At 37.6% G+C, this 23,375-nt stretch overlaps 2 protein-coding genes across 9 annotated transcripts in view; one reads left to right on the forward strand and one right to left on the reverse strand.

Moving 5' to 3' along the window:
• LOC136830777 (transcription activator GAGA-like) overlaps positions 1-23,375 on the forward strand; it is a 131,916-nt gene that overhangs the window by 23,161 nt on the left and 85,380 nt on the right. The gene's annotated exons all lie outside the window — the stretch shown is intronic.
• Positions 4,370-23,375, reverse strand: part of LOC136830778 (uncharacterized) — a 69,379-nt gene continuing 50,373 nt past the window's right edge. The window contains exons 1-3 of one of the 5 annotated variants that reach the window (XM_067090685.1): positions 16,733-16,941; positions 14,521-15,167; positions 4,370-7,112 (exon numbers count right to left, since the gene is read on the reverse strand). In XM_067090685.1, coding sequence (XP_066946786.1) covers positions 6,052-7,112; positions 14,521-14,584 — 1,125 coding nt within the window. In that variant the 5' untranslated portion in view covers positions 14,585-15,167; positions 16,733-16,941 and the 3' untranslated portion in view covers positions 4,370-6,051. Of the gene's footprint in view, positions 7,113-14,520; positions 15,204-16,732; positions 16,942-23,375 lie in introns of those variants that run through there. The other 4 variants (XM_067090684.1, XM_067090686.1, XM_067090687.1 and 1 more) reach the window with 4 other exon arrangements.

Below are 23,375 nucleotides of genomic sequence, written 5' to 3' on the forward strand. Positions count from 1 at the left end.
TCATAGATCCAGTGGTCCAATTCCCAGAATTATTTAAATGATTTTCCTGTGGTAATTTCAAGTGGTCTGTAGGCATTGAGGTTGGAGGTGTTTGGAAGAGACACTAGGAGGAAACACAAGCACTCATCACAGGACAGGAAGAATATCAAGATCCCTGGTGGAAACAAGCTTAACATCAAGAAATCAGTTTTGAGAGCAGAATATTGAGAGCATGGTACCAAGAGGATGATATTGAAATAATGTTACCTAGAGAAAGAATTGAGAATGCAACATTAAAACTATGATGTTAAGAAACCTAAACAGAGAGCACAATGATGAAAATGTGATAGTGGTACCTCAATATTGAGGGAATTACATAGAGATGTGTCATGTAGAGGGTGATATCAAGATCAAGAGCTTGATGTGGGGGATGCAGTATTGACAGTCATATAGATAAAGTCATCAATGGCATTACTTCAGGGACCTAGAAAAAGCAGGAATATAAATTCATTGGTTTGCATGAACCATAGATGAATTGACTAAGTGTAAAAAATTACTTATATTGAAGTAAAAGAAAAGACCCTTCAATATAAAATGCCACATAAAAAAAAATACTGCATGCTAAGTGTAGGAAGCTCAGTATTGGGACCCTAGGAACATGACTTTGAAATAGACCCAGGGAAGATAGGATTGTGACAAAGGAAGAAGGTGGAACTGACAGCCACCCAAGATGTGATTGTGACATCTCAGTGTGTGAACATTGGGCTCACAGAGGCAACACAGAGACCATAGGATCTTGAAACGCAGTGTAGGGGTATAAGTGGACAGCTCAATGCATCCTTTTTAGTTGTTACATGAGTTTCAGCAGTACTAGTTATTAGCAGTGGACGATATTGGCATGCCCCAATTCTGACTGCAGCGTCATGTACTGTAGAGGAGTATATAACAGCACTTGCTTACTGTTTCATACTTCAAAGGAATCAGTGTGTGACAACTAGATTGGTACCTGACATATGAAACAAACCATTTCCCTGTCAATGACATCAATGACAAAACTGGATTTAACCTGTTGTGTGTATGGCTGCACAAAAATTGGTATGCAGGCTAAGTGATGATGGTGTGCTTTGTTCCTTGATGATACAGCCAGATGATCTACGGTTGGTCTGTGACTATCGTAAGCATGTCATTATTTGAGGTATAATAGACAGTTGACAGGTTGGATATGAATGAATCATGAAAATAGGCTATAAAGAAAAGCACTGGGGCACTTTCAGCCATTCAGTGCTTCAGACAGAGAAAAGAGGGTGCTGGAATGGTTAGACAGCAAGATAAAGAGATCCAAAAAGTAATTAGTTGTAGCTTACTGTTTCCCCTTTGTGGTTGCTGATGGTCTACAAACTTACTCTCCAAATATAGCCTAGGTGGGACTATTGTCCGAGGCTGCTGAATTCCCTTTGAGAAAGCTGCCACATCACTGGATTCCCTAGTGTGAATACTGAGTCGTAGCTTTATCTAAGATAAAGCAGAGACATAGACTTAGTCAGTTGTGCTCTTGAATTTGAGTGATGTGACAGCCTACAGCCAAGATGAAGTGGAGAAAGACTACTAACCTATTAAATTCTCTGGTGTTATGCCTAAGTTTGACTTAATCCAAGACTGACAGGGAAAGAAGCCACATGATACCAACTATAATGGTACCAGTTGACAGACCGTGCATGTACTCATTCACCAGCATCATTAATGGTTTATGTAAGCATGGCATGCAAATTAGGTAACAGATTTCACTGTGACAATATTTGCCATTCATCTCAAGACTTTGAACCAGCTGCTAGGTCAGGTAAATCTTCAAGAGGGTAGGAGACCTGTATTGATGTTTGGAAAGTGACTAAAGGAATGAGTGAATGACAATTTTTCATTGTCCTATATAGTATGCGAGCAGCTCAAGGCTGGCAAATTAGCTGTGGAACCAGTGATGTCTGAATCATAGCATTAGGAGGTCCATGTTGCTTTACTCTTTCAAAAGATTACCGAGGGACTCTGCATAGTAGGCACATTGTGCCATTTTGGGGAGTGCTAATTGGGAATACAGGCAGTCCCCGGTTATTGGCGGAGTTCCGTTTCTGAGGGTGTAATGATAACCGAAAATTACCGCTAACTGAAAATTGGTGATTTTCAGAGCTTTTTTGGTGATTTTTGGGGCTTATCGGCGCTTCTGTTAGGTATGTATTAGTGCCAATACCCAATTATCGGCACCGATAAGCGGAAATCAGCGATTTTCGGTGCCGAAAATTGCCGATTTTCGTCGCTAGACAAGCGCCATAAAACCAGATCGCTGTTAACTGAGCCCGCCGTTAACCAGGGACTGCCTGTAGTGAATTCTGATCTTTGCAGATAACACTTGCATGATCTTTGCATAACTAACCAGCAAGTAGGCTCTCCTTGGTTTTATTAATTTCTTTGTGAATCTCTGCTTAGAGTACTGTACATATATTGACATTCATCATATACAGTTACCAGGTCACTAGTATCTGGACTTCCATATCTTCTGTATTGTGTTTACCTGGTAAATACATCATGTTTGATTCTGCGGTGTAATTATCCATTGAGCAAATCCGCACAAATATTTTTTAAATCTGACCTTTTGCATAGAATTTGTACAGGTAGACTGGTTTTCTCTATTTTTTCAGTACAAGGATTCCATGTTGTAACTACTTTGTGGCAATAAAAAACTGAGCTAGACATGTTTCTTCACTTGATGCTGATTAATGAGGACTAGTCAGTGAGTTCACTGGCTAGTCTCATAAATAATGAGTCTCCACACCTATCTGACAATGGGAAGAATACATACCCCAGGTTGCTTCAAAAGTGGCTTGAAACAAAGGCTGGATAAGTATGAACCCATGGACCAGATAATCAGGTTCATTTCACCTTTGCCATACTTCATTTTCACCATACATAACTGAGTTTTCACAAGTGGGTAGTTGGAATTACATAAAAATCCAGTCTTTTCTGGTATGTTGTGCGCATTATGAATATTCTGCCATATGCTGCTGCTGGATATCCCAGGTGAAATACCACCACCCTATTCATGCAAGTAGTACAGATTCTGCTTGAGGCAAGCAACTCTCAGAGCATTCTTATCATTGCCTGTGAAGTGCCACAGGGGTCTTGAAGCATACTGGTTCTCAATATCAACTTTAGCAATGATGATCTGATAAGACTACAGAAGAATTGTGTGTTGCTTCCAGATGATGAACAAGTAAAGAAAGAGGTACATTGTCAGGGCAAACAAAATTTTGAGTAACGTTTGCTCCCTTAATACAAGCTCCTAATATTATGGGAATTTTCTCCTCATGTGGTGCACTTTGTGCATTACTAAAGGTTGTTTGCAATCTCCTCGGCCCTGGCTGCACCCACTTTTTAACCTTTTACTTTGTGTATTCCTGCATCCTTTCTTCAAGTCTTGCTGTGGAACGTCTCTGACTAATACTTTTTAGTGCAACTGTCTTAAGCATTGAATGGCTAGAAGTGCCTGTGTTGGCATGACAGCCCAAATTTCATAAAATCAAGTAAATCTTTGCTTGCCAAGGCAGGTAATGACCAATACACAATTTGAGCTGGGGTGCCCTATAGTGAGGGATATTCAGCAGAGGAGGACTTAAGACTTCTCTTCAGTTGGAGACTATTCTTGGATAATAGTGCACCGTATCTGTCTGTATAGCACAAGTAGAACAAGAAGTTTGGATTTAGGGAGTATCCAGATTAATTCGAATTCTAGACCTTGGATGGATTGATAAGAAAAGTAGTTCTTAGATAAGGAATGGTTTAAAAGATGCCCTCTACAACGAGATAAGTGGAAAAATACTGCCGTGGATAATTCTAAAAAAAAAAAAATGTCTGTACTTTACAGTTCATTGCCCTTTAGTCTATTAAGGTGGGGAATTAAAGTATGGTATAATACAGTATTGAGATGACAATCCTGTACTGGCTAAATAGCAAATATATTACTTACATGGGAACTGTGAACTTGCAAGTTAATAATTTCTGCCTGTACTTTATAACTTCTTTGGTGTTCATGGTAGAGTTTGTGGGCATTTTATCTTGTTAACTAATATATTGCACATGTAATGATGTGGTTTGTATTGGACTTCAGTATAGGCATAAACTTTGGATGTGCAGCCGTATTTTTCATATACTGTACATTCATTCAAAAGTTTTTAAAATTTTAAGTTTTTTCATTCTCTAATATTTTGAATGTTGCTTATGGTAGAGTATCAAAATCTTTTGCATAAGGCATTTTTTATTATTCAGCTTTCTTCTCGTTTTTCTCCGATGTCATAAGTCCAAATATTCTTAAAATATAAACTGGTAAGGATATGATACAACTGCAAAATGGATTTATTTTATTATTTTAATATCACTTGTTACAAGTATGTTTTAATGTTATTAAAATACAATGTATGAAGATAATACCAGTATGCCAGTATGGATTTTAAATTCCTCAACAATGTATTGCTGAGATTCATGTCTTATGATGATGTGGGTATAAATAGATTATTTATGCTCTGAATATATACATATATAATGTGAACAGAGAAATGGTTCAGAAACCATCAGTACTTAAAGGTAATGGGGGGTTTTGTAGAAACTCTTGAGAAAGAGTGGAATAGGAGACAGTCTCTGAGGAATGAAATGTTCCTGTATGTGATATTGATTCTAAATGGATAAATGGATTTTAGCAGATACAGTTGAGTTAAGATGTACTGTATAATTCAGCAGGGGATGAAACCTCATCCTTATTTAATTAAAGAAGTTACTTAAAGCTAAAATATAACAGCTAATATCATAACTGTTCGTTTTGTCATTATTCGTTTTAATATATTATGCTAACCTTAATTCTAGATGATTATGAATGATGAATATATAACAGTTGAAAACAGTTAAAGATGTGATGATGCATGATACTGTACAAAACATTTTGAAACCTTATATTTATACATTATACACATTAACAGTTTAAGGCTGAACACTAGTCATCTGTAACAAACCTTACAATAATACTTAAGAGGGTTTTATTTGATTTTTAATGCATAGTTTTGAAGTGGGCACAAAATTATTGCACAGTTTTTATAAATTCATTTGATTTTGAAATATTTATTGCTCAAGCATATTGGAATAAAGCAGTTTGTAGTTATTTTCCCATATTTTCAGGGTTACATAAATCTGATTTTCTTTTTTGTTTTTTTTTATTACTCTTAGCATATACCCGTAGGTATTCCATCTCTAGAAGTAGAGGATCATCAGGCTGTTGATGAGTGAGCAGATGAATTCTAAAATGATTCTAAATGAAGTTTGTTATACAGTACTTGGGAATGTTCTTTGAAACTATTATTCTATAACCTTGAGTTTGATTATGCTAATACTGTATATTAAACTTACTTCCTATAGGGCATTCACATCATTGTAGTGTAATGTATCAAGAATTGTAAGTGAAGTGCGTCCATAATACTGCAAATAACCTCGTGCTTCATCTGCTCTCAGTTATTCTTGATTAACATAGTTTTTTATACCCATTATATCTGACACATCTCTCATTAGGATACATTCAATCTTTTATCACTGTTCTGTAAAATGGGCCAGACTTAGATCGGTCCAGTGCTATGGTAGATGTACATTAAAAACTTGAATGTGCTTTGTATCTAGTTCATAATGTATCACATGGTTGTGCATATTTTGTTAGGTAGCCCTGGTAATGGTTCCAGTATTTATAGTGCAACTTTAAATCTTTTATAGCTTACAAAGTTGGATATGCAAAAGGTAACCAGCATAGTTTTTTTGCTGAAAGCTGTAATGACTTTGTGGAATTGTATTGCAACAAATTCAAAAGGGTTTGCATAAAATATATTTTGTTTTGTAGATAACTTACAGTTTAAATGTTAGTTAGATAAGAATTTTAGGAAAGATTATTAATTAAGTGATGTAAAACATTAGGAGGGGCATAAACTCTCTAATGCCACAATGGTGGCCATAATTTTTTCAGAGTATCTTACCATTTAAGGGACTGATTAAATATCAGATAACAAATATGGAACCAACAATACCATTATCAACCAAAAAACTTATGACATCTGCTAGAGCTTGAAGGCCATCGTCTGTGTGTAGTTGTCGGTCAAAGAACCAGGTACCAGATACAACAAACTTGTGAAGAATGGTCAGGAATGCATGTAAGAAATTCTCTCCTAAGTCTCTCATTACATCAAAGTATGATATTTCTTCAATGTTACTTGGTGCTTCTTGACGAAGGAGTACTTTGTTGAAAGCATTGCAGTACTCATCACAAAGTTCCATGTAACGTTCCCGAAGAATCTCTCCACCAAGGAGAGTTAACCATACCCAAGCAGCATCACGCAGTGGAGGTCCCTGCAAGTCCTTACCACCTCTAAATCTCACTGCCAATACTTCTTCTTCCTCATCCTCACTAGCAATCCATACATCTTTCATGCATATGGGACCAACACTCGGTATCCTTTGTGTTTGCATAGCAGAAGCAAACTGTAGGAACTGAGTTAATGTTGGAAGGTCAGAGCTTAGTGCCTCAAGTCTCCGTACAGTTCTTTGATTACTACCAGAACATTGTAAAGCATCTACCAGAATTGATAGGTTAGATTCAACTACATGTAAACGTGTCACCTGCGCTGTCCATGGATCTTTGACACATCCAGGTTCAACCACAGGGATTCTATTACTTGAATTTATATCCTCTTCTGTAGATGTTTTCTCTTCACTGTAGTTGGAAGTATTAGTTGTTGTATCACAGTCTTTAACTTGATCAATTTGATGTTGAAGCTGAGGGACCATTTCTGTTTTAGAGGAATTTTGCATAGTGAGTGTGTTTGCATGAAGAGTAGCTAAAGCCCTGGTGATTGTCAGTGCATGTTCTGTTGTAAGGTTGACATGTGGGTAGAGGGTTAAACCACGAGTTGCAAGGACATCAGCATCAGCTTCAATGACAGTGACTGTTCCACCTCGGTATATAAGGGCATGATCTGCAGGCTTTCCTTCTCCTACTTCTGGACCCGTGAAACATTCTTGTCCCAGCAGCATATCTGGGCCAAGTGTTCCAACCATATTGCCTGTAAAGGAAGAGAATATTTATTTAATGAGATAGGCAAACTGAATTAATATGAAGACAGTTATCTAAAACTGTCCTTCAACAAATGTAAGTGAATTCTTATAGCAACTTGCAAGGAAGATATGTCAAATAAATGAAATTTTATAGCAACTTACAAGGAAGATATCTCAAGCAATATTTTACTCTAATGGTTCATAATGTTCTATTTAAGCCTCATTGGTAAAAATAACAATGAACTGTAACTTTTCAGCATGGCAGACTTTCAAGGAATGCGAAATCTATAAGGACTGTATACCTTATGTTGCACTAGGCAAGTTCGTATTTGGTTTCTTTAAGGACATCCTCGCGAATTTCTCACGTTTTTATCGATTTTCCTATACTCAAGGAACTGCTGTTTGTGAATCATCATCATCGTTCCTGCTGCTATCCTTAAGCTATTTGATTGTCTTCTCCAGCTATTTCTTCCACTGCTAAAATATTCATATGTAAATTCTCCCTGACTTTATTATGCCATCTAATCCTTTGCTCTCCTCTCGACCTTCTACCCATAATAGGTTTCACCCAGGCTCTCTTCACTCTTTCCTTACTGATTCATACCACATACCCAAAAGTCTCAATCTCGACTTTATCATACCAGCAATTTTTACCACTTCAGAACTTCTAATTTCATAATTTTCCATCCCTTCTTGCAGCAAGTTCCTCAAAATCCACCTCTGCATCCTCATTTCTGTTTGCTCCAGCTTAATTTTTTCTGTCGTAATGCTTATGTTTCTGAACCATACATCATCACTGATCTGATTACAGAACAATAGATCTTTATATTCAGTTTATTTGGCATTCTTTTGTCTTACACTATCCCTGCCGCCTCCTTCCATTTCCCCAAGCTGATTTTATCCTACTTTCACACCCTCCCTCCTGCTTTAAAATAGATCTTTAACACATTAATACATGAAATTCTCTACCTGTTTTAATCTAGGGTGGTTCTATCTTGCACAAATAACCTTTCCTCTCCCTGCTTGCTGGACACCATTAACATACGGTTACCTTCATACGACCACTTATAAGAGAATCCTGCCCCACTCCTACCCTTTTGTGCAATTCGTCTTCACTCTGCACTGTAATTACCAGATATTCTGTTTATAACAATTTCCATAGGTGTTCTTGCCTGATCCCTTCACTCATCACTTTCATAACCAGTACAAACAGAATGTGCTAAGTGCCAATCCTTGATACAAACCAACTATAACTTCCATATGTTCTGTTTTGCCACAGGCTGTTATTTCTGCTGTCCTTGTTCTTTTGTACATCATTTCAGCCAAACCAACCTTTCTGGCATTTTCCTCTTTCTTAAACACTACAACCCCACCTCCCTTTGTATTCTATCAAATGCCTCCCCTAAGTCTTATAAGTGTGCATTAGAGCCTCTTTTCCTGTAACTGTCTTATCACAAAGAGAGCATATTTCTCCCTCTTATGAAATCATACCGCTGTTCATCAATCTTCACAATTTCTCATAATGTCTCCTCAAGTATTTTTCCTCAAACCCTCGCCAAATGTTCTGATTGTTCGACTCCATAATTTATGCCCCTCATAATATTTCCCTTGTGTTTAAACACTTACTTAGATTTTCTTCCTAGTCATTTGGCATTATTTCCTCCTCCCAAGTTGCCTGTAACAGTTCCCATATCCATTCTTTCCCCTCTGTACCAAGCACCATCAACATTTCAGTTTGTACCTCTGATGGACATGGTGCTTTGCCATTCTTCATTTTACTTTTAGCCTTCTTTACCCCGGTAGATTGCTTCTCCATCACTGGGCCCTCCACTCTTCTTCGCTTTCCCCAAATCCCCTCTTTTAATTTTTATGCTTAAAAGATGATTATAGTAATGTAACTATCTTTGTTTTTTTTCATCATCCTTATGCAAGATATTTTCTTCTTTATCTTTCATCACATATTGTTTGTCAATACTGTTTACGGTACAGTATTAGGAAAGCTGTTACGTGCATGTTTTCTCCATTGTTTAAATAAATTATTTGGGATAAAGGGTTTAGAGGTTATTAGTGAGTGGCAAAGGCAAAGGGCAGGTCGCTGTTCTTGCAATAGAGACTAAACATACCTGTCATCTGATCAGTGCCCATGAGAGACAAGGCAAAGCTAGGCAATGGCTTCTAATGACTCGGCAGGTAAAACTGTGTGCTGTTAAACCTCTCATCCGTGTTTAGATGTTAATTATTCTTTGGTGATGAGTCCTCATGTGACTATGTGATTTTGTGACTTCCTAATGGTTATGGATTTTGATTTATGTAAGTAAAAAAAAAATGTGAAAAATTAGTACAAGTGACAGTTTTTTGTAATCATTTGAGTACTGAATTGGGTGGAAATTTACATAATCAGTTTTCTTTGTAATTGCCAGTTTTTTTTTTATATATTACTGCAAGTCATTATTGGCGGGCAAGAGATGAGGGGTTCTGAATCTCTAACAACATTCAAGACTACTTCGTGATGAGTTTAGTAGGGATTTTAGAATTAATAATGCATTTTGGTGACTGGATGTCATCATTCTGTCTGAAAGGATCCGTTGTATATCAGAAAAATGGTGTGTTCGTCTGTGCCAAAGTTTGATCATCTTCAGTCAGATGATATGAATCATTATGTTTTCATACTGGCTCTTGGCAGGTGTCTTTTACATCCATTCTCACTATTTTGAGTTCTGTTGATTTCCATGTCCATCATTTCTGTCACTTCAGAAGATATACTTGCTCATCTCATCTTTCTGTTTACTTCCATCATTAGCCGATCTCATATTTAATCCATTTTTTATGTCAGTTGAGTGCAGCATCATTTCTTGTCATTGCTGTCCACTTCACTGTCTCCATTGTCCAATTTACATTAGTTATTTATCAAATCTATTGTTGACAAACTATATGCCCAAACCTCTGAGCTATAATTACCAATAATAAACTTGAGAGGATTGTAACATTTCGTATATGCATACATGTGCACAGACAACCAGACATATGATCATTAGCTGAGTATATTTAGCGTCATAAACGCTTACTATTTTACAAGGTTAGGATTGCTTAGTGAGTTTGGTTCAGTAATATACCATCTACCTCTAGGTTTAGTAATCCAGTCTGACTCATACTAAATTTATTATTTCATTGGCTATTCAGTTGCTTTCTTCTATTGTAGACCCTAACCCCCCATTCTCCCTTATTTACTTATTGTTTTAACTCTTCAACTACAGATTCGATCGGGCAGTGTGGTAGTCTTTCACAAACCTCTAACTTGAAAAGGTCTTCAAATTGTGTTTCATAATTTGTGCATATGTACATTCACAACACACACACACGCACACACACTTTAGGTAGCACATTCCACATAATGTAGTATACGGTAATTCACAAATTTTTCGGGAAATTCAGTCTGTAAAGAAAAGGCAAGAACATTTTATTGCCCATTGAAGGGCAGTGCTTATTCCACTTTCGAACAGATTTGTTTTTCTTTGTACACTTCTAAAAGAAGTGAAAATTCATTCAAGATTGTTTTTTTTATTTTTATTTTTTTGCATTCTGTATTCGTGACAGTAGTTTTTGAAGAGGAAACGGAAGTGTTCTAGAGAGAGAGAGAGAGAGAGAGAGAGAGAGAGAGAGAGAGAGAGAGAGAGAGAGAGAGAGAGAGAGAGATACTGGTGGTAAAACTAGAATAGGAGTCAAAACTGCAAGGAAATATGCAGTGGGTCTGGCGAATGTTGAAGTTAAGTAAAAGATGAGGATGAGGAGGAGGAGGAGGAGACAGCGGCGGCTGTGTCTGGGGGTGTTGCAGACTGAACGAGTCTCTCACAGTTGACTTAAGATGCAGTTTTTTCTTATCATTGTTAATGGTCGTTGAAGAAGGTTGGCGCCTTTTGTCCTGATCACCTACCTCAGAGCAATTGACCTAAAGTGACGGAGTCTTGCAGTTTTCTTTGAGAGCTGAAGCTTCAGTGTGCCATTGTGTGAAGATACCAAGAAGTGGTGATAGGTTTTTTATTACTGACAGTGTTTGTGTGTGTGTGAAGATAGCATGGAATATCGATGATAGGCTTTTATACTACTGACGCGGCTTGTCTAGCTCGAAATGATGACAATTGATGGACGGTGTTTGCGTGTGGAGATAACCTGAAGAAACGATGATGCGTAACAACTTTCGCTTTAAGAGGAGTCTTATATGACGTGGTTATTAGTAGTCAGTCACGATATTATATATATATATATATATATATATATATATATATATATATATATATATATATATATATATATATATATATATATATATATATATATATATATATATAATATGGAGCACTTGAAAATCAGTTACATTGCATATTGAGTGACGCTGGGTTAACTAAATGCTGACGATATTAAGAAATGGTATTTTAAGTCAGATGAATTATTAGAGCGCATCTCACTTAGCCTTAATCTCCACAGCAAAATGGCCAGTTTGATTTTAAATATTTTCAGCCATTCTGTATAACCTACGGCTTGAATTCATTTAACCGACCGTTCCGTAAAAGGGTTGGGTACGAATTCTCAAGAGTACCGGACAGATCACGTCAATTTCGTGTGACAAATCACATCATCCATCCAGTATGGCGATCTGCCCGACTCTGCACGATTCTTATGCTTGAAAGCAAGACAGCTAGGCGCATTATCGGTTATTTTCCATCTCCATGAACTAGAGGACTTATCTTAGCCACTCCACCTAGCCGTGTAATCAGCTGTTAAATATTCCGCCATGATTATCGCTTGACAAACAACTTCAGTTTAGTTGCCGGAAATACCCTGACAGCTTTTGTAAAGGAAATTGACAGTTTGTACTCGATCGTTTTTTATTACTACGATGATGACGAAGCCCTTGTTGAGCATACGTATGAAGGCAAGGTCCTTGTATGGAGGTTAAGAGGAAAAAGGGGGCGTGTCGATGAGGGCGGAGTTAGCCCCCGAACGAACGATAGACACTGGGAATGAAAATATTTATTAGACTTTTCTCCCTTGTAGAAGTTTTTCGACCCATTCACACAATAACGAATTGGCTTTAGTGAAGAATGATGGAGTCTTTCTGACAAAGGTTTAGTTTTTGTAGTATACACCTTGTGTTAAATATGTATACACGTAATAACACGCTCGTTCACAATATTTTAACACACCTATATATATATATATATATATATATATATATATATATATATATATATATATATATATATATATATATATATTATATAAAATGTTGTGAACGAGCGTTTTATTACGTATATATATAATTAACATAAGGGGTATACTACAAAAACTAATCCTTTGTCAGAAAGACTCCATCGTTCTTCACTAATGCCAACTCGTTATTATGTGAACAGGTCGAAAAACTTCTACGAGGGAGAAAAGTCTAATAAATATTTTCATTCCCAATGTTTTATGCGTGTGTGCATGTAGTTTTATACACCGTACGGGATTCGTATGAAAGCTGTCAGAAAACAAATGTATGTGGTGTCTCAGCCCTCCTAACGCTTTGCAGCGTCCTGAAAAGTATTTTAACGGAAAATCGCGTATTTTATTTCTCCAAATACCACTTTATGGGGCGTCGAAAGAACTAAGTTTTATATAGCGTTCGGGGCGAAGGATGACCTTGAGTAAGTACCCAGAAAAGAGGAGCCGAAAAAAAGGCGAGAACAGAAATACCGGACATTCTGGTCCCCAGCCGTCGATGCGTAGAAAGTGTCGACACTTGCCGACAGTAAGCAGGGGAAATCCATATTTTAAACGTTGAAGGATATTGTATTTCAAGATGATCAGAGCAAGGATTTATTTGTGTTTCTGCTCTGTATGTAACGCGCTCCCGCTTATATTTCCATAACAGTTGTAAATATGAGTGTTGACGAGTCGGCTTATATAAATGAATTTGGATGAGAATGAATGGAAAATTTTGAAGTTGATGAGATGCATTGTTTACCCGGTAAATGTGGTGTAAGAGGAGTTGTAAGAGCGAGAAATGTGATTAGCGCAGATGAAAGGACAGATCGGTGTTATGAGATAGTTCGGTCATGTGGAAAGAATGGAGGACGACAAGGTAGAGAACAAAGTATTATTCAGAACTGATAGAACGTGCTGGATAGATTTAGTGGAAGAAATATTGGAGTGGAAGAAACGGCTTTGATATCCAGGAAAGCAACAGGTTGGGTACTGACAAGCGAAAAGAGAGAGAGAGAGAGAGAGAGAGAGAGAGAGAGAGAGAGAGAGAGAGAGAGAGTGATGAGTCATCAGTGTAGGTGTATGATGGAGTTTAATGCACAAGGGCTTCATCCCGATTCACCATTTATCGTATCTTGAGTGAGTGACCATTGATTTTTTTTGCTGGATCTACCCTCTATTAAAGAAAATGACTGCAAAATCATATACATACATATATGTGTGTGTGTGTGTAAATATGTATAGGGTGTAAAGCAATAATCTTTGAGTTACATGTGTTTTTTCCTCAAACTGCATATATAATATATATATATATATATATATATATATATATATATATATATATAATGTAATATATATACACACACATATATATATATATATATATATATATATATATATATATATATATATATATATATATATATATATAATGTATACACACACACACACACATATATATATATATATATATATATATATATATATATATATATATATATATATATATATATAGTGCGTGTGTGTGTGTGTGTGTGTGAAGCAGTAATCTTTTGAGTTACGTGTGTCTTTCCTCAAGCATTGCATCACTAGGAATTGACCTGATTTCATACACGATTCATGCCATCGCGATGTAGAAAGTAGAGAGAGATGGAAAACCGAATGTAGTTGTCAAATATCAAAACAAAAACGTGTACAGTTGATGGTGAAAGTATACGTTCAATGCTTAGAAGCAGTGGAGTGAAAGTAAAAAAAAAAAAAAAACAATAGTCATTAGTATTTCTGTACATGGAGAAAGCCGCAATCTAGTGTTCACTGAAGCTCAAAGTAACATCAAGTTTTATTGATGTCCTCAGTGAAGTATTGAATCGTAGGAGTTACTTCTGCAGCTTGTTGACGAAAAATGAGAATGAACTTCGGATGTGAATTTTAAATCTTTACAAAATGTCATTTCTTATACATGTTGAACGTATATATATATATATATATATATATATATATATATATATATATATATATATATATATATATATATATATATATATATATATATGTGTATGAGGAATTTTGTACTTATGTAAGTGCGCAGAAGCAATTGAGTTTCTCATGCATCGTTATTCGGAGCCAAGAGCTCTCTGTGAATACTAATTATTACTGGATTGGTTTGGGTCCGCATACCTTCCAGGTACTGGAGAAAAAGCTCCATGAGTTCCATGTCTCCTCTGCAAGCCATGGCGTTCATTTCTGCTTGGAAAAATCGAGCCAAATCGACACGCTTAAAAAGCTGAGATCCGTGCGACTCTGAGCGCTCTCTATGTCGGAGGTAGGAAGCCGTGATGCAAGTCTGTTAGTGTCGCGGAGTATTGCGGTGAACTGAAGCAGGTTTATCCGTAGGACCCTCTCTCTTGTTAGGAGGGAGAATTCGAGGGTGGGTCGGTCTGGTGGGCGGTGGTACAGACGGGCGAGGTACACACTTCTCTACGGCTACGGGTTTCCCAAGAGAAACGATGTCCAGCGGGCCGATTTTGGGGAAGGTGACCAGTCTTCGTTTAGGCTTAGAGACTTGTTTGGAGCTCTCTAAATATCCCACAATCAGTAACCGGCTCTACAGGATGCTTAGGCTCACTTTTTTTTATATTTTTTCAATATGTTCTTTGGTTACTGGCCCGGGACGACACCAATAATCGGCACTGAAGATCACCACGTTAGCCACAATAAATGTCGCTGCAAACACTGCAGGATTCTTTCTAACTACACGAGTGTTTGTGCGAGTGTGTAGTTTTATGTTTAGTGGTTTGTATGCACAGAGAGAATCACATCTGTAACTAGAAACACCCGTTGACACTGACTTTACTGGAAAGCTGAAACACTTGCAACATGAGACTTAGCACATTTGGTAAACACACAGTCCCCTATTTTAAAGTGTCCTTATTTTTGTTCTTAACTGTAAGACGCTGAAGGAAGCCGACCGGGTATTGTTAAAGATCAAGATGTTTACAAACATTTGATTTTTCGACTTTGGTAAATAACCCTTTTCTAATTATAGCTGTGGAGCTGCACAGATCCCACCAGTGCAGCGCCAGCTGCTTGTTTGTGTTTAGTGATAAGTAAGTAACAGGAAACGGAAGTTGCTTTTCGTTTGAAACCGGACGACGTTTTTTTTTTTTTTTTCGGCAGAGGGGAATGTTGCCTGTTTTCATTCAGTCTCATAAAGACTGAGATTAAAAAAAAAAAAAAAAAAAAAAAAAAAAAAAAAAGCTGCGCCAATTTGCTTCTGCAATGAAAATGTACGTTCGCACAAGTTTGATAAGTGTTTAGGTTCAGTGTTGATTTAGTTTCATGTTTATGAACGGAAATATGGAGAAGGAAAATAATCCAAGACTTTCCTAGATTTTTATAGTTCGTTTCAGAAGCTTGGTTTACGAAGAATTTGTGAAAACGAATTTGTGTTAAAGATATTTTGGTAGACGTGACAAATATTTTACCGGATATATTATCGTGTGAGAGATAAATGTTAGATAGCCTCTCAACATAAAAGGATCGGTTATTGTTTTCGATTCCTCTAAGTGTGTGATATCTAAGAAAAGTACAGTATATATATTTGGTCGTTTACGTTGTGTGTGTGTGTGTGTGTGTGTTCCCTTGGAGACGTACGCAGCTGTTATATAAAGAATTACTTTATAAGTCATAAAAGAATCATGAATTATTTCTCGTCTCTATAGAAATCATTTCCGAAAATTAGTTGGCCAGATGGTTGAGGTATGTTGTCAGTGTGAGGAGAATGTTGGAAATATATTGTCAGTGCGATGGACAGCCCGTGTTTGTTTATAAGCCCAGTGATGCGCACGCCAAGAAATACAAGTTTTTAAGACTTGTTCCAAGTGGCATAGTAAGGTATGGCGGATCGCGCAACCTTATGTTTACCTGGCCTTGACACTTTAGGAATTAGTGATTTGCTCTATTATTATTATTAAAATAGTTTTATCAGACCACTGAGCTGATTGTTAGCTCTCGCGAGGCTCCAAAGGTGCTTATTGTATAAAGTAGCTCGTTAGATTGAACACTAACAAATATATATAACATTCCATAATTATCACAAAAGGCACATATCTGAACGGAGAGCACACGATCATGCGTTTTTAATCCTTATCAATTCTCGGTTCACCCCCGCGATGTGACTACAGCTTATAATGCAGCTGATAATATTACTGTTCATCAACAACAATATTTTGTGGTGGTGTTTTCTTCAGCATGGCCGTGGGATTAATTTCAAGGTCTTCCTAGTATGTGTGCAATGTCGCGCTCTGTCTTCCACCTACACTTATTTTCGTTTTTCGTCTCAGAATTATACCCGTAAGAACGCGCCCCACCATCACTTATGTTATATCACCATTTCTTTCAAGTTTTAGCGTATTGAATTTCCACGCTTGTTACGAATGGGATGTGTTCGCTATCTGCACTTAGATGTAGCACCATTGTCAGTCGCAAACTGGCTGAGAATGGGAAGGAGAGACAGACACAGAGAGAGAGAGAGAGAGAGAGAGAGAGAGAGACAGAAGGGGGACGGGCAGATCCTGGGCAAACCCGTCGCCCTTCTGTACCTTTAGTCCACCGCCCTCCGTCACTCCTCCCGTGGCCCCCATCACACCTTCCCCTTCGCCTATGACTGTCTTCCTCGCGCCCTCCTGTTCTTGTTTGTACCTCTGCGTAGAATTATTCTGATTCTTTAAACCATGATGGATAGACGCCCCCTTCCCCGTTGTTATATACCAGTAGAATTCTAACCTTGAAACCACAGAAGTAAAAAAAATTAAAAGTTGATTATTAATTCTTTTTCACACGTCCACATGCGACTGTCAGTCGTTTACGTATTCAACTGAATAACGTCTGTTTCCTTATTGTTTTCAGATCTACATGGAAATATTACGGGCTGATTGGCTCTACAGAGGAATACAAAAGTAGTCATGTTTGAAATGGGTTTGATTTTTATTACTCAGAAATTACAGTGGCAAGAGTGCGAGGTGAAGGCTGCGGTGAAAGTAGTGGCAAAGGGAATGTTTGTTTTTTTCTATTTGCGATGAATGGGAACAGAAGGCGTTCAGATGTCATCTGTGATTTTATGTCATTACGAATATAATTGAAATTTTGCAAATTCTCAGATTTTTTATTAATGATAAAAATATTAAAGGTTTGGGTTGCCTGGGATGTTTTTATTTTATCTAAATATGGAAGCAGGTCTTGACCAGGATCCAGAGAAGAACTTGACATTAGGAGAGAAGCGCTTGTGTAATATGGATCCTGTTTATTTTTCCTTGTAATGATGATTCAGCTTCACAGCATGACAGTGTATCAAGATTAATATTTTATCAAAATTATATATATTTATATATATATATATATATATATATATATATATATATATATATATATATATATATATATATATATATATATATATATATATATATATATATATATATATATATATATATATATATATATATGTGTGTGTGTGTGTGTGTGTGTGTGTGTGTGTGTGTGTGTGTGTGTGTGTGTGTGTGTGTGTCTTGTATATAAACTTGAAGCTTCGTTGTATTGTAGTCACGGGTTAAAGGCTTGTCCTTCCGGCGCCTTAGATGCAGCTCATGTATTCAAGCTTAGAATCCGAGTATATAGACTACGCACTTCACTGCAGGTGTCATCGGTGAAAAAAAAGAATGACTCGTGTACTAAGTAAAAAAAAAAAAAAAAAATTAAAAAAGTTTCTGCGTGTGGCCCTTCGCCAAAAGTTTTTTGGAAGTTGGCGGTTGTTCTATGTGGATTATGTAATATGTTTATTTATAATCTCCAATTGTATGGCTTTTATTGAACATGTATCCTCGTTCGTATGATGAACACAGTATAGAAAGTCTATCAACTTGCTAAGTAAGCTTCCGTGCTAAAGAATGCACAAGTGTCATAAAGATGCAAATATACCGGGGAGTGTAGAATTGTTTTCCCGTCATTAAATTTAGCGAACATAGGTTAATGTGCGTCATGAATTCGTGAGGCATGTGTTAATAAATAGCTCCATTGTAGTGGGCAACGCCCTTGCGTTAATATTAGTTTACAAGATCCACGCACGGAAATACCTTCAGAAATCTAAACTGTATGTACACCCAGTACTCTGATTTTCTATATTCCCATGTACTGCCCCTACCACCATTGACAAATCCCCCATATGTTGGGTATCGCTTACAGTGTGACGTGTACGGCAAAACGAAGACTGTCAAGGTTCCTTGCAACGCCACCGAGACCCCTCAACTTGCATTGCTCACGGCCTTTTCCTCTTTATGCGTCCCTTTTTTTCCCCCCCTTAAATAGGGCTGGCCAGTTGCTTTGGCTTTACCTTGCTTCACTCTTCAACTCGTGTGAGAAATACCATGCAATGGTTGCGTTAAGTTCCAGATAATAGTGCTAATAAGTGTTGATAAACTCTTGTTTGCTTGGTTGTTATTGTGCTGATGCATCCTCTGTATATATCCTTGAAAGAAATATGTGGGATAATAACTGGTGATCCTTAGGGGGGGTCATTTCCGGTCATTATGGTGGTAGAATTGTTTCCTGAGCATACCAGGTTTAGTTTATTTCTTGGCGGTACACTAAAGTTGTTTCTTGAAGGCTAAGTGATCCACTTCAGGAAACTGAATGTCGATGTTATCGAGATACTGCGCGTTTGATAATACTGTTCTGTGCATATGATGTTTGCTGTATTGCACTGTGAACTAAGAGACCTGACTTAATTCACAACCTATTTAGAGTCCTAAAAAAATAATGTTGTAATGGTGATGTTCTACTAACGACCTGTAAGAGTAGAATGATTTAAAAATATCAGTTTAAATGGAAAATAATTACCCACTTGAAAAATAAACAGGAATGGTACAAGTCGTGAGGAGAACTCTAGTTAGTTAGATGGTAAGCAGAGAATGGAAAGTAGTGAAAGTTTAAATGGAAAAGGCGTCTTAATTTGAGCTGGAAAAAGAGAAAATTAAATGAAAGTGAGGCAACACAAATTTGATCCAAGAGCACTCCAACCGGAGAGGCTTCTAGACGCGCGGCTGCTACAAGTCTGACAGTCTACGCTAGGATTAGGACATCCAAGGTCAGGGGAGGATTTGGCAGAGGAGGCTGGCCATGGGAGGAGGGAAATGTGGAATAACAAGGGAAAGGGGTAGGGGATGAGGCCATGCTTAATGGGAGGGGGTTGATTGGAAGGGAGATAAGGGGTAATGGGGTAGTGCTCGGCCGTCAGACAAGTCTGGCCCATAAGCCAATGACAGCTTTGGTATGTGAAAAAGAAGGAAGAGAAAATCCGGGTATTTCCCGGGTGGTTTTTCCTTGAATTGAGCCTTAGGTCCGCAGGATGTAGAGAAAAGTGTTTCAAGCCCGTTGCTTTTTCATTCGGAGTAATCCGTTATGGGGGTTTGTTTTTACGTCAGTGTTGGTGCTAGTTTTTGCAGTATTTCATTTGGAAACCGGTGTGTGTACGTGTGTGTATGTGTATGTGTGTGTGCAGATATCTAATTGGGGCATAACAGCGTTGGTGTTGCTAAAGGAACTGGTGACCTTGTCTAGAAAAATTTCTTGTTGTGAATTATATGTTGCAAACCCTTGTCTCTCCCTCTCCTTACGTGCATGTTTGTATGTGAACAGTATGTGTGTGTTAAAGCTACAGTTAAAGAAGTTATATATGTATAGCTTGTTATCATGTTCTTTTGTCAGCATGAAGAGAACGATTGATTTCGTAAGCCTTCTGTGAACAAAATTCAGATGTGTTTTTGAGAAGCAGTCTTATTGAACAAAGCAAAATTTACTTTAAGCCCGTTTAGTGAGCAATGGATCCCGATAACTCTTGATAACTCTTAATCCCAGGGAGACAGACAGGAGGAGGAGGAGGACGAGGATATGTGACCCGTATTTCGAGTGTTTAAAATAGTCTCATTACCTGGTATAGAGGGGGACTTACGTGTCACTGTCAAACAATAGGGTAAAGGATGCTGCTTGTTATCTCCTGTGTGAACGTTCATCTGCGATGGGCAGGGCTCGATTATTGTATTCCATTCCTTTGCAGTCGTGAACATTCTCTCTCTCTCTCTCTCTCTCTCTCTCTCTCTCTCTCTCTCTCTCTCTCTCTCTCTCTCTCTGGCTGAGAATTTTAATCCAATTTAATGCGGTCAGTAAGACCATTTTTCTGTCTGTGTGTCTCTCATGGGTCGTGCATCTTAATCCAATTGAATGCAGTTGGCAAACTTTCTCTCTTTCATCGTGCATTTTAATTCAATTGAATGATGTCAGTGGAACCTCTCTCTCTCTCTCTCTCTCTCTCTCTCTCTCTCTCTCTCTCTCTCTCTCTCTCTCTCTCTCTCTCTCTGTCAGTATATTCAGATGGCTATGTTTTCATTTCGTTAGCGTCGCCTCCCACTACCGCAAGTGCCACTCGTATACACAATGCATTTGAAAAACTGCATAATTCCTTTAGCAGGATATTATCATTAAGTGCAATTTCCTTTCACAGTTAGTTAAAGTGAACTGCCGTAAGAGTTTATACACTCTGTGCCGGTAAAAGCCGGATGTTGTTTTGGACATTGATAATTGTCATCATCATCATCATAATTATGTAGTTGGGCGAGACCACCGAGTCATTTCTAGACTGGTGAGGTTCGCGCGAAGGGTCTATTGCAATTCTAATAAGAGCAAGGTAATGTTAACGAGGTAAGACAGCCAGGTAGGAGTAGTCCAGAGGAAGCAAATTGAAAGGGAAGGACAAAACAATGCAGTACCCCTTGCAACGGGTCGCAGCGATACCCGACAGTCGAGAGAGAGAGAGAGAGGGAGAGAGAGTTTTTAAATGTTAGGTTGGTTGGTCTTGTAAAGTTTCAAAATTTATGGTGGTTGAAATATGATGAATGTCATCATCAATTTACGACGAGCTCTTTTTGTGTAAATAATAATTGGGTCATTTTCTTTTATTTTCAGGTAAGATTGAACGCACGGTAACTGTCTCTCTCAAGGTAAGGCACTATATGGTAATGTTGAGTGTATGTATACGTAATTTATCGCATGTACAGATTAACAATAAGGATATCATTGACTAGAGTAAAGCTAGTGTTTGTTGCTAAGAATTCAGATGTGTGCTGTGATTTTTACGGCACTGCACAATGCATTTTTTCCCTCATACATCAAATAAACCGTCATACATTTCGTATGTAGTGTCAAGCACAAGGACAGTTGATTTATTGAGTCACTTCTTACGTAAATTGTGCTCAATTGTGGACTACGAGCTGAAGCTGCCATTTCAATAGAAAGAAGCTGTTTATGGCGAATGTCGAGTTTTTATTTGTTTTGCCGAGGGAAGTTTGGTCATGGCCGTGTGATTGATGAATTTTGGAGAGTAATTTGCTGTGACATCTCGCGTTGCACGTTTTAGAGGGACAATTCTCAACTGCAGAAGCCTACAAGAGTGGAGGTCCCTTTGAGAGAGAGAGAGAGAAAGAGAGAGAACGATCATGGACGTTAAAAGTTAAACATTTGATAGGGTTAAAATGAGAAATAGATGCTTGTGTATAAGGGTGTAATGCACTGAGAATGTTCGGTGGAGTGATGCACGCTTGTATTTCATCAATGCTGGATTTGGTTTCTACCTGAATGGGTGGCCACAGCGAGGTACGACAGACCCCTTCGGTACATAAGCTCTTGACTATATCCGTGTGGGAGAGGGCTGATGACATCTCAGATTCCATACTCACAAACAATGGGATAATTTCCCTGAAGAGAAGGAAAATAATTATATATATATATATATATATATATATATATATATATATATATATATATATATATATATATATATATATATATATATATATATATATATATCAGAATGGAATTTGGGATGGTGTTGTTAGCCCTTCCCCCATACAAATGTGATTGAGTGAGAGAACATATGTAGGAGCGTCGAACACCTAACATTTGTAGTACCATTATAAAACTATCCTCATTGTGTTAAGTCATTTTCATAAGTGATATTATTATAACGATGGTCATGCAGACCTTTTCGGTGTCAGTGACCCTGATATTTGAGACGCCAGATAAACCATGATGAGCCCATCTCTGAGAAAGGAAATTGAGTTCTGTGTTCCAACTGATTTTACGAGCGCTAGTTTTGAAAGGTTGCCTATACCATCGTGTTAGCTTTATTTGTTAGGACAGAATAGGATTTAAGTATTGGTGAATTCATTGAAAAGGTGTAAATGGAAGGGAATGTTCATGTGTCTTGACCTGAAGGACTCTTACTTGGCAGCCCCTATACTAGTGCTAATTTTGGACCGTTACTCGTTTTTGCATCTGATTTTCCTTAACAACCCGTTACGCAGCAGTTGCATGTATGAATGCACAAAACCTCCTACAACACTAAAAGTGTTACGTATTATTATTGAAAAGCATTGTCAATTTTTACTGAACTGCTCTTTTTCGTTGGGTGGTTGGTTGTTGAGTACGCCAGGTTCATTGAACGTGAGTTAGAAAGGAAAAACGTGGAATTTGGCCAGAATGGCCTTGCTCGGTCATACTGTAAGTTGTGTTCGATTTTGCCAGAATACGTAACAACTTGTTACTGTCGTAAAAGAGTTCAACCTCCGTTTTAATAATTTATGTATATGTTTATGTATTTGTTAGATTTTTCTTTTCTAACAACTGATATCATCTTTCTGTATTTCCTAATACCATCTGTAACTACTTTCAAATGAACGCCATATTCTTTGGAAACTTGAATTTCAAGTTATTAGCCCCTATAGGCTTGCTCCATTTTATAATAATCATAAAATTGTAATTCGTTATTAATATTCAATATTATCGCTACTAAAGATTATAGTTGCAATGCAACAACCACCAGTGTTTTGCGTTAATCGAAGTACGTACTTGTGGCCTTGTTTTGGCTTTACGAAGGGAGCTTTGGCACGGTGTGACTAATTGTATAACGCTGAGATTTCTAAGTG

The sequence above is a fragment of the Macrobrachium rosenbergii genome, chromosome 47, assembly GCF_040412425.1.
Source record: "Macrobrachium rosenbergii isolate ZJJX-2024 chromosome 47, ASM4041242v1, whole genome shotgun sequence".
Lineage (NCBI taxonomy): Eukaryota > Metazoa > Arthropoda > Malacostraca > Decapoda > Palaemonidae > Macrobrachium > Macrobrachium rosenbergii.